Genomic DNA, 11,861 nt, shown 5'->3' on the forward strand with positions numbered 1-11,861 from the left:
TGATTAATAAGCCAATGAGGTATTACCCTATGACAGACAAAAAGCAGCAACACCCCATATTTGAGATATCGAAATTGAGCATTTCTGCGGCATTTTTACTTGAAAATTAGCAGAAAACGTATCTGAAAATCCACAAAATACCACAACAGACTGTTTTAGCTTTTAGGGTCTTGCCATCGTATCCCGTCTTCTATCCGTTCTCTTTCATTAATTAATGTGGATCCTCTGAACAAGAACTCTGGTCACGCGCTGGGCTCCTTCCTCGGGTTATCGGCAATAATATTCACATTTGCTGAGTTGTTAGATCAAGTTAATTCCCCATTTCCGGCGGCTAAAGTTTAATTGCGTTTGCAGGCAGTGGCAGTGCTTTCAGGGCCGGAAAAGAATGGGATGTGTCCAATTGAAATAATTGGCCCGGGGATCTGCAGTGGTTCTAAATGACTTGCTCTCCGGCTCTCCTTTCCGTAGCTGCCTCCGTAATCCATGTGTTGGATCAGAAGCTGCGACCAGGGAGGAGTGTTTTAACTCGTGCAGGAGCACAAAGGGGATTTAATTAGTCCCCTAATTCTGAATAAGTGGGGGGGGAACGATGATGTGTTTGAGGTGATGTCATTTTTCAGGGTTTGTGCTGTGTGGTCTGACCTGTAATGAAGTAAAAGAAGGTATGTTCTCATTAACAATAAAGTAGAGAAAAACTTGCACCGGACAAGAAGTAGCAGCGTCAAAGTTGGAACATTTCCGCCGTTTCTTAGAATGTTCCAAGTTGGTTTTGTGATGTTTTCTGTTTTGTTTGAAGACAGTCGTGACTCTGGCCTGATGTGTGATGTGGTACTGTAAATCGTATCCGCTCAACCCTCTACCTAAAATGATTATTAAAAAAAAAAAAAACGTATAAAGGGATGGGAGGAAAAGAGCACACATCTGTTTCAGTCTGTCAGGTTGTCATGGTAACAGTTGCCTTACAGTTTACCCACCTGTACACAGAAGCTTTGTAGTGGTTGATACCTCACTTTTTTGGGTGTGGTGGTGAGGATAATGTACACCACGTTCTGTCTATGTATTTACTACTAGATAGAATGATCAGTACCGTTTTCAGTTGGATTGTTATTGCACTTGTTGACTTTGTATTGTCACAACAGGGAGAAATAAAGTTTTATCTTTTCCAATGTGTTTAAATCTGTCTGCGTCAGGTAATATTTTAGGTAAAGCCAGAAACAGACTAAATACAACAGAGCATCAATGATCATGATGCTCGTTTTTTATTACAATGGGGTTGAAAACTTCACACGGAAATAGAAAAACAAATCTTGTCTTGTCCTGTAACTACAATGATTTGATACACCTTAACCAGAAAATGTTACTTTACAGCACTTAAGTTCTGCTTTTTGGGTTTTTGGTACACAATTTAAAAAAAAATTTCAAGCTAATAAGCCATAGATAGATGGTAAATTAACTACATTCATATAGTTTAGCTCTTTTCTATCAAAGCGCCTCTCATTCACTGGTTTAAAAAGAGCAAACCTCAGTGTTTAGTTTAGTGCTCATGAATTCATGGCAGGATTTCATCCACCAAGCTTGTGATTAATGGATCACGTTCTGACCCCTGAGCCACAGTATTGATAAAATGATCAAGACAAATGTAAGAGCTAATGGATTTGCATTACATGACCTTGTTTGGATGCGTATTACATTCTAGGACATAACAGAGGTTAGATTTACTTTATGTTGCATTGTTAATCATTTCAAGTTTAACTGCTACAAAAACAAGACTGAGAATGTGGGCCGGTGCAATATTTTTGGGGGAAATAGTTGGCTGGTGCCCTAAAGAGCTTTTGCAGCAATTTTTTTCAGTCTGGCATATCAAGGCTTCCAAAATTCGTAATCGGTTAATCAATAAATACCTTACTGCAAACTATGCCTATGTAAGAAAAAAAGAAAGCATCATGTTGAATGTTTAGTTTGCTACACCGATGAACACATGATAAGCAAAAAAAACATATTTTCAAAGCCATTGTTAGCACTGTAATATAATATGATACTAGTCATCTGTATCAGAAGTATGCAAATGTAAGTATTGTAGTATTTGTAGTACTTTTTGACTCAACTTTACTGTGTGTGTGTTTTTTTTAATGGGTTTCGGGTCATGATTCACAAAGCCTCAGAGCAGCGACCCTTTCCGAGGGCTGAAAAAAGACGGGTCGCGTCAGACCTCACCCCACGTTGCTCAAAATCAGACACCTCACCAAATAATAGGCTCTGACTCCTACTTCTCCCCCCCCCTCCCTCCACCTCCATCCACCTCCATCCACCTCTGTCGATCATTCTGTCGTAGATCTGCTCATCAAACTGGCTTTTCTTCATCCTCCGTGTCCTCCCTCTCCCACTGCGCCCCCCCCGGTAACCAACCAACGCGCTTCCCGTCAGATGAACCCAATTGCTCGGCATCCATCTCCATTTAAAAAAAAAAAAAAAACCTCATCTGCATTTCCACGTCCTGCTGTTATTGAGGAGCCCGAGATACATCCTGCACACATTCATCTATTAAAACTCCATTAGGCCTCGTCTCTCCCCCCCCTCCCCCCATGCCGCGTCCTGCCCGGGCCGGATATTTCTGCGGCGGCGGCGACTCCACATTAAGATCCATTTGAAGAAGCCTGCATTAATGGGACTGTTTGGTGACGTTCATTTCGAAGGAGCCCATTTTGAGCTCTCCAGAAAGGATGAAAGTGGCCGGGGGCCAAAGTGTGGTTATGATGCACGATCTGTCGTTCACAATGAGAACAAGTACGAACAAGATCACGTTTAAACGCAGCAGTTTAAAAGCAGAGGCTGATCAATCCTTTAGGGGGATTTCTTTTTTTATGGCAGGTGTCATTACAGCACCCCCCCCCACCCCCCCTCCTCCCTCACAGCTGAAAACAAATGTTCCCCCCCCCCCTCCATTCCTGTGGATCATCTCACTGCCACTGTCTCACATGGAAACCGATTTATGGTGAAAAATGCTAATATTTAATCACACACCGAGCTGAGCACGGCTCGGAGATCGTGAGTAAATAATACAATTGAATTTCCGCCCCAAAACTGTGGGGAGTACGAAACAATCAGCACAGTCCACATGATTTGTAGCAGCAAGCATCTGTGCAGCGGATAATTAGCATGGGTATAAAACTCAATGCTCCATCCATGAGTAGCTACAGCTGAATGTGGGATTAATGCCGTAAAGCAACAAGGGCTCAGCAGTTAAGATGTAATTAATATGTTGGTATAAAGAATAGTAAAGCGTGCTGTGTCACACAAACCTGTTTCTGCTCGGGTGCATATGAGACGATGGGAAAATGTTGAGAAAATGCAACAAAAGCCACACTGAGCTCCCCATGAAGCCAATGTTACAGGATTATAATTATGTGAATGAGCTGTGTGAAGTCATGCTCACAGCCCCGAGGCCCAAAATTATTTTCCGCAACGGATCCAGCTGCCACGAGGCCTCAAAACAACAGCAACAAGAGAGAGGCAACAGGGAAATTCACTCAAAATTAACCAGGAGTCGTAACACTGCGGCACGTGTGTGTGTCCCCGATATGTATGTAGACGAGATGTCCAACGACTGCCACCTCTTAAAAGCAAATTATCAATGCGGCTCAACAAATAAACATCTGTTTAACCAACCCACCTCCATTAGTTTTTCTTCGGGGGGGGGGCTTGATGGAGGCTGTGAGGGATTCATTCATATTAAAAATATTGAACAAAAACATGCAATTATGACACAAGCCAACACACTTTTAGAACTGCTTCTCATTATTCATTTCACAATGCCCCCTTTCTGTCCGCTGCCAACTTTCCAAATCCAACGCGCCCTGGAAGGGTTGAAGTGAGGATAAACCTTTAAAAACCGCTGTTTTATTCCAAAGGTTAAAGAAGTTATATTTGAACAAATAGCTTCATGGTAATCATCACTTGTATTTCTTTTATGGGCGGATTTTGTCCGCTATTACGTGACTCTCTGTCCATCGTGGACTTCTGACTTTAAAAAGTGCCTGTTTTCAGGCTTTTACAGCATAAATATGAGGGTGAACAGAACTTATTTTATTATATCCTCCTGGGTACCACCGCCAAAGAAAAAGAGTGCATGTTCTGTATAATTCATTAAAATAGCAACAACAAGCTCACTCGAGATAAAAATAATGAGCTGTGTGCAATGAGTTTATTTGTTTTTCATTTGGGAACGCCACCAATGTTCTGATTGTTAAAATGGCCCGAAAAGAACTATTTCAGGATATCATTACATTCACATTCTTCAGTTGAAAACCAGTAACTGTTTCCTTTAAAAGCCTGAACCCGGGACAGGTGATACTTACATGCGGCTGTAATGGTGCTGCTCTGTTAGCTCTGCTCCCGATGCATCGGTTCAGTGGGACAGGTTAGGGACACATGTCCCTCGTGTCCCCTGTGGACACTGTGGAGGGATTCCAGTTGGTTTGCAGAGGGACGTGGTTTGTTTTCTCCTAAACCGCCGCGTCACTTTGGTCGCCCTTCACTACAAAATGTATCAATGTACCCTTATATAACAGGCAATGTAAGTTAGTTATCTCTTTACGGTGAGTGATTTTCGCTGTAGAAAAGTGTTGATGTGGAGTCCTGACGAAGGCAAAATTAGTAGAATAATAAAAATACATTAATCTCCCTTTCCTTTCACTGACAGACTGTTCTGGGTCGTTAAGAACGTGTCAAAGCCACAAAAGTTTGCACCTTCTGGACACACGTTGTGAATGATTTAGTTTCAGTATTTTAAACATTTTCAGTGTGCCTGTGAATACTTTTCAATCCATGAAATATAGAGATTCTGTTAGAAGGTAAAACGAATCGGATGAGGTGAAGGACGTTAAATTAAAGGCAATATGCAGAAAAATGTAATGTTACCCTTGTATATGGACCACCTGTAGTTATAGAGGTGACAAGCAAACATGTACGATTGGATGGAATGTGGGACCCTCGACCATGAGACACAATCCCAATGCGATTCCCCAGACAATTTTATGCAAAACCTTTGAAATGTCAGGGGAAATGAAATATAAATTTAGAGTATTTTTCATCGCAGTAGCGGAAAGGAATAAATTGGCTTCCTGAATGTCAACAAAATATTGCAAGAAGTGTGAAAAGTTGCTGTTGTTTCTGGTTACGGTGCTTTAACCTTCCGGACATTCACACTGCAGTTTGCTGGTATGGGAGCTAAATCCACACGACTAAACCGTAGTGGCAATGATCAGACAATTAATTTAACATGTCATGAATGGTAGGAATGCATTTCTTTCAAACACAGAAATGACAAATCCGTTTTTTTTAATTTGCAAGAGGAGGCTACAATGGCATCACATCTATTGTCTTTCTGATGCTAAATTTACACCGTTTATTGAGAAGTGGCAGTTCAGGACAATGGTTTTTCAATCGCAGGAATTAAAAATGCCTCGTTCGTCACGCTGCGGGGGGAACAAAAGCAACAAATTGTTTTAATTTTAGAACAACTCGTAACAAATTAGAGACAGAAGAAACCACGAGCTGGTCCAATGCTTCACTGTTCTTCTGCTTTGTTTGCATTCCTCTTTGTTCAGCTCCTCTTCCTTTTCTCATTTCCTTTTGTGCTTCACGAACAGAGCATACAGGACCTTCAAAGTGGCGGTGTCGTCCAGGGAGACAATATCTGTTACATAATGAGGAGAGATTTAGTGCGTATTTATAAAGCACCCTTCAGCACATCTACCGAAGCCACTGCATGGTGCTACATTCCTAATAACTATTCCCACTTTGCAGGTCAGGTGGAGCAAAAACAAACCAACATTAGATGGACGTTCCATCAAAAGCGTCCTTGGTGAGGCGGATCCCAACAGATTGCACTCTTGCCTTAAGATGCACTAGACTGCACAAATGTGACATTAAGATGGACTCCACCGCCGGGGTAACCCAATTAATGCACGCGGCGAGCTCCCGTTTTTTAGACCCTCGGTGCCGGGACGCCTCGTTCCGTCGCTGTTATCACGCCAGTAATTATAAAGAGTCGCTGAAAGTGAATTAAATTAGCCACTTGCTCCCCCCCGTCTTAGATTAATTGTGCTGGCTCTAACATTAACAGCCACTGTTTTGGGGATTTGCTTCACAGCTGCAGGCTCGAACGGCCCAAAATCGCGCAGAGGCTCCAGTGGGTGTGGTTCTCGTCAATAACGGATCTGCAGGGGGAGCTGGGGTTCTATTCCACTCCTCTTTTTTCAGATGTTTTTAAAGATGGCGGTCTTTTATGAACCCAACTCTTAGTTTATTCCATTAATTAATTGATGGTCTCCTGATATTTAAACTAATAGGAAATTCAACACAGCAGTTACTTTGCCGTGAACAGAATTGAACCCAGCAGGAAGCAACAAGGACTCAATCAGAACATTTTCTGGGGTGTGTCACAACGAGGTGGTGCCCGGGAGCAGTGTTAATCAAAACAGATTCCATATCTTTCCCCCCGAGTAGATTTAGCCCCCCCCCCCCCCCCCCTCGCAGCGCCCGCTCCTGATGGGTGGCGATAACCTCGGACTGAGACAATCATGGAGACACGCGGTCACATGTCGCTGCAGCAATTCCATCTCTCCTCCGCGGAGATTAAATCAAAGTACTCTCGCCTGCTACCTGATATGCAAACAGATAAATGCTGTGGAAAGTGGACTTCGTCCACATCAGTTTGACATTGCAGGCCAGGAGCTCGTTGTTGTTGTTGTTGTTTGCTTCCGTTGTCTGCGAGGCTGAGTGTGTGTTGTGTGAGACGTGTCATTTCCTCACCTTGTGGATCGACATGGGACATCTGAAGGCCTATGTCGTCAAGGAGATCCAAGGCCAAGGTCACATTGTGTAGCTAGAGTCAAAAACAATAAAAAGATATTACATTGTTTTTAACACGCCCACAGATATACAGTATATTAGTCAAGTATTGGTAAAATGTTTTAGTCACATGATTCCTTTTTTCAGAAGTACTTTTCATTCTGTTCACTTCCAAAAATATCACTCAAAAATCAGATAAATCCCAGTTGCTAGATGCTAGATAATGTTCTAATCCGCTGATTTGAATAAATAAATATGTTGCAAATAAAACTTTGCAAGCCAAGTATTGTGCCTGCGCGTGTGTGTGTGTGTGTGTGTTTGTGTGTCTCTGCCGATGCACTTCCTTTTCTAATGTGTCAGCGGTCCATCCCGTACCATCTCGGAATGATTGACGGGGGTCAGGTTGAAGTGAGACAGCGGCACGAAGAAGCCTTCCAGCTGTCCAATCAGCAGCAGCAGAATCACACCGTCAGCAAACTGGGAGGGAAAACACACCGGAGATTGCAGCCTGAAGGTGAGATAATCTCACCGGGAGGAGATCAATCAGTCCGTTACCTTTTGTACAGGAAGGTGCTCCAAAGGTGTTTATTACCTGTTTGTCCATATCAGCCACCTCCAGACCCATGGACGACATGTTCTGGTTCACAAAGTGCAAAATGGCCTGAAGGTATACAGAGACAACGTTAGGGAGTTTAAGTTTTTACTTTGCCGACGTTTTAGGTTAACTCCTCCTCCTCTCCTCGTCACACCTGCTTCACCATGTTGACCTTGTGAGGCTCCAGCTTCAGCAGTTGCTCGACGGGATCGTTCCCTGTGTGAGCAGACAGGCCCGGGGGGAGCTGAGCTAGGGCTTCGGCTCCGGTGACCTTCAAAATGTCAAATTCTCTCAACCTCCAACACCCTTTTTCTTGTACTCACTTTCAGTCCCGCGTTGGGCGCCCGAGCCTCCGTCCCTGTTGGAAGCGACAGCGAGCGACCGTGAGGTGGTTTTTCTTCCATTCGCAGAATTGCAACGGGACGAGAAAACCGCTCACCTCTCGTCGGTCAGGACCTCCATCATCACATCGGATTTGATTCCACTCCTGTTCACCTGCGTGAGAACGAACCAAAACTCAGAAGCCGCGAATGAGAACAGGAGGAAGAAAGAGAAAAAAAGACTCGAGTTGAAACTCACTTCCAAAACTACGACTTCAACCGTCACGTTCTGTGGCAGATCCAGCTCAGGCTGGAACGCTCTCACCATGGCAACGAGCAGATGAAGAGTGGCCAGAAGGTCTTTGCTGTGGATGACTGACACGCCAGAGAACAAAGACGAACGCACACACGTGAACAAACACAGACTGAAATTGAATTCCTAATGAAAACCTTACGTTTAAATCATCTCATCCTCCATCTTCGGCGTATGTAAACATTCTACATTGAGTAGTTTTCAATTTTATCCGTCTGGAGTTTTGACCACTTCAGACATGTGTGTGTTCAGAGCCAAAAATGCCCCGTTGCTTGATGGCAGAGGCCACTAAACCCCCTTCTGCAATGGCCTCTGCCATTCTCGAGCTTGTTTTTAAATCAGCCTCATTGTTCACCCGCCATCAAACCGTTTCCCTTTTCACATTAAAAGCATGCAAACGTTAAAACATGGGCCTGGCTTTCATTGTGAAGCAGCTGCAGGAAGTGCAATCTATTTCTCAGAGTGCTCACGGGATTTTTTTTTGTTGAAAAAGGTGATTAAAACAGAACCCCCCACCATGTTTATGTGCAACAAAATCCCCTCCCAGTTGGTGTGAGCAAACATGGCACCAAATCCCGACGTGGTTTGAAAGACGCTGCCAGAAAAGGGCCAGATTGGTTTCTCCCATTGCTCGGAGCCCAGTCGGCGGCGTTACTCACGTTTGACGTTCCACTTGATCCCACTGCTGTCCTGCAGGCCCAGTCTCTGGTCCAACTGCTCCAGGATCAGTCCCAGCTTGAGGATCTGAGCAACGCTGGTCAGTGCCATCTCCTCCACAGACACCTGCACGCCGGCCAACTTGGCTGTGGAAAATCGGGAAGGCCTTATGATTATTATTATTATGATGATGATGGTTCCCTTGTTGTTGTAATTTATGCGTGAATGATACACGACGAGCTGTTAGGTGAAACAACAAAAAGAAGAGGTTAGACGATGCAGATAATAATGATTGCGAAGTGGAAGTGATGAATCACCACTGATGTGTACTAACTCACACAGCAGGTGATGAAGCACCAGTCCATCGTAGAGATCCTCCTCCAGACTCTGAACCACTATGTGCTCCGATTTCAAAGTGCTATTGATCCAATAAACCAGTGCCTACCAAAACACAATTCATCACACAGTCAGATGCGAACACCAGGCGCCGGCGGACCTCTCGCGGACGTTTTTCTGTTTCAGCTGAGCCAAAAGGAAATTTAGATTTTGTATTCTCCCAATTGGTTTTCAATGATAATACACTCCTGAAGTTAACGGAAATGATGACAAACACAAAATACTCTCCCCACAATAACTGGATTTTTATTTGTTTGCCCTCCCGACTCCATATATGAGAGATTCCACGCCTCCTGAGTTATTTACTCGCTCTCTGCCGCTTGCATTAAGCGCCTCGGCCGCCATCTTCTCCCCGTCGAAGCCTTGTTTTAAAGTGCGATCTCGCAGACTCTGCACACGACTCCTGAACCCCCCCCCCCCCCCCCCCCCCCGTCTCACATCACCTCCGATAATTATGTTCATTAAAATTTGACCAATCCTTCCACCTCTCTCCGCGCGTCAGATATTATTAATGCTCCTCGCTGCGCACACACATACTGTAGTGTGTTTCCTGTGCAGCATTCATTCTGCAGCCCACTCAGGAAAACACTGCCTTTGGATTCCAGGATGAGCTTTCAATGCTGCAGTTTAATGTGAGGACAAAACAATTTGAAGATAACAGGAGTTTGTTTTCTTACCTCCTGTAGTTTTTTTAGTTTGGGGTCTTTTAAAGACGTCGGCTGAATGATCTTCTGCTTCTGTCCTGTGTGAATATATTTACAAACTGCACGGGTCAAGTTGTATTGTTTCATATTTTACAACCTTTAACATTTACAATTCGTCATTTCTAATAAGTTATTATTTATCAAAAGGGCAACAATGTATTTTCCCCTTAACAATACACACTTGTGCTTTTTCTCCATGACCTGAAATGCCTGCACATTAACTTGTGATGATAAAGTAATAATGCTGATCGTTGCTTAGAATCGGAGGAAAAACAGTGCTAAAAGAAGATGTTTCAATTTCCAAAATACAATTCTGTTCTTTGCAGAGATGGTGAAATGTGGTACAAGGGATATTTCATCCTGGTAAAGGACATCATTTTGAAGGATAGATGGGTTGAAACTTCAGTGGGACATTTTCAAAACGACAATCTTAATAAAAAGTTCTCCAATTCCTTCTTGGAGCCAAGAATGGACAACCAATTCTGTTAATGTACATATAATGTAATATACATTCTATTGAGACAGATCCAGTGTAATGCCAATGTACTGACAAGATATGTGACAGCAGTTCACTGAATGCACACAAACCCTGAAAAGACTCAATGTCCAAAGCGTCCTCCTCTTTTTCAAACTCAAAGGCGGCAGCCTCCATCGCTCCTCCTCAAGACGGGATATTCAACACCTGTCTGCAGAGCCTGCAGAGAGGGAGAAGCATGAATACAAAACCACAGAGGAACGCAGGAACACATGTCTGTCAGGAAGTTTCTCTCTCTCTCTCTCTCTCTCTCTCTCTCTCTCTCTCTCTCTCTCTCTCTCTCTCTCTCTCTCTCTCTTTCTCAGCAGGGTCCTCTGCCCTAATTTGCTCTCCTTCCACCTGCTGCAGGGCACTTTGGGGCTGATTGCACCGCCAGGAAAGCTTACGGTTGCATGAAAATAGACATTTCGGGAACAAACAAAAACAACTTGTGCTCAGTAGATCTCTAGAGTTGTTTTTTTGTTTTGTTGAAAGCTTTCGTTTCAGGACGGACGGCGTTGAGACGTTTCTTAAAAACACAAGTGAACAAGGAGGATGTTTGGTTTCTTCACTTCCTTTTCTCTCTTACAGCAAGCAGCACGCTGAGCAGATGAAGCCCTTGCAGCACCACCACAGCTCTGCAAGGGCTGCACTTCTCCCTCCGAAACACTGTGATCCACCCCTCCCCGGTCTTGAGACAAAGCAAAGCGAACACATGAAGCAACGCAGACAAAAGCAGTCGCGGCCTGCAGCGTGTCAAAGCGTGGTCTTCCCTGTGAGAAACTTCTCCTGTGTGTTTTATGTTGTCCGGGGTTTCCTTGTTCCTGACCTTTGACAGTCACTTTCAAACAACGTCACAAACAAAAGGCCTTTTTTTGAATGAGCTTACCCTTCGAAACCCTCAAGGACTCGACAGAGTCGGTGGACTTCAGCCGAACCGAGTTCCCTGACTGATGTTTCCAGGGCTGTCAAAGCAGCGATGTAAGAAGAAGATTAGGAGCTGTGCTCAATCTGAGCGAAGGGTCTAACTCGGGTGCATTTCAATCCGTAAATAACATGTCGCAAGGCCAGGGGGGAAGGAGAGCACAAACGAGAGGATGTGGCAGAGAAGGAGGTAGCGCTTCCTCTTTTTTTTATTCCGCCTTTGCACAGTTTTTTTTTTTTCTTCATATAGTGTCACCGACTGCGCTCGGAGCTTTAATGATAAGTATGTGTTGAGAGGAAAAGAAAACAAGGAAGGCTCTCGGGTGCAAATTAATTCTTGGGAAAAACCACACTTGAAAGGGGGGGGGGGGGGCTGAGAGAAACGTGACACTCAGACGCCTGAACCACTCAGGCTCGACTCACACGTCTCCATCTGTGACCGGATCGATCCACTGGCGTCTGGTCTCCAGCCTTCACAACGCTCACCAACCGCAACAGCAAAACAAGGAAAGACAAATCCACAAAAAAAAGCTCTGCATGTGCACCAGCCTAGTGGAAGAATAGGAAAAAAAGGACCACCCATCAG

At 44.1% G+C, this 11,861-nt stretch overlaps 1 protein-coding gene across 1 annotated transcript; it reads right to left on the reverse strand.

Annotated features, from left to right (window-relative positions):
- Positions 1-3,932: 3,932 nt before the first annotated feature.
- On the reverse strand, positions 3,933-11,426 carry parvg (parvin, gamma). The gene is made up of 13 exons (XM_037452568.2): positions 11,241-11,426; positions 10,426-10,532; positions 9,811-9,875; positions 9,076-9,178; positions 8,740-8,883; positions 8,027-8,142; positions 7,887-7,942; positions 7,771-7,805; positions 7,602-7,663; positions 7,445-7,513; positions 7,228-7,329; positions 6,814-6,886; positions 3,933-5,695 (listed from the first exon to the last, which is right to left on the reverse strand). The coding sequence occupies exons 2-13, from the start codon at positions 10,487-10,489 to the stop codon at positions 5,622-5,624; spliced, it is 963 nt and encodes a 320-aa protein (XP_037308465.2). The 5' UTR covers positions 10,490-10,532; positions 11,241-11,426; the 3' UTR covers positions 3,933-5,621.
- Positions 11,427-11,861: the final 435 nt, after the last annotated feature.

The sequence above is a fragment of the Pungitius pungitius genome, chromosome 6 (genome assembly GCF_949316345.1).
Source record: "Pungitius pungitius chromosome 6, fPunPun2.1, whole genome shotgun sequence".
Classification (NCBI taxonomy): Eukaryota; Metazoa; Chordata; class Actinopteri; order Perciformes; family Gasterosteidae; genus Pungitius; species Pungitius pungitius.

What these genes read in the sequence shown, in the direction of transcription:
- parvg (XM_037452568.2), bottom strand. Translation starts at nt 10,489, where the DNA reads ATGGAGGCTGCCGCCTTTGAGTTTGAAAAAGAGGAGGACGCTTTGGAC. An exon ending in GGTGCTTCATCACCTGCTGT is followed by an intron (nt 8,884 to 9,075) that starts GTGAGTTAGTAC and finishes GATTTTCCACAG; the next exon opens with CCAAGTTGGCCGGCGTGCAG. An exon ending in TGGCTGATATGGACAAACAG is followed by an intron (nt 7,330 to 7,444) that starts GTAATAAACACC and finishes TTTCCCTCCCAG; the next exon opens with TTTGCTGACGGTGTGATTCT.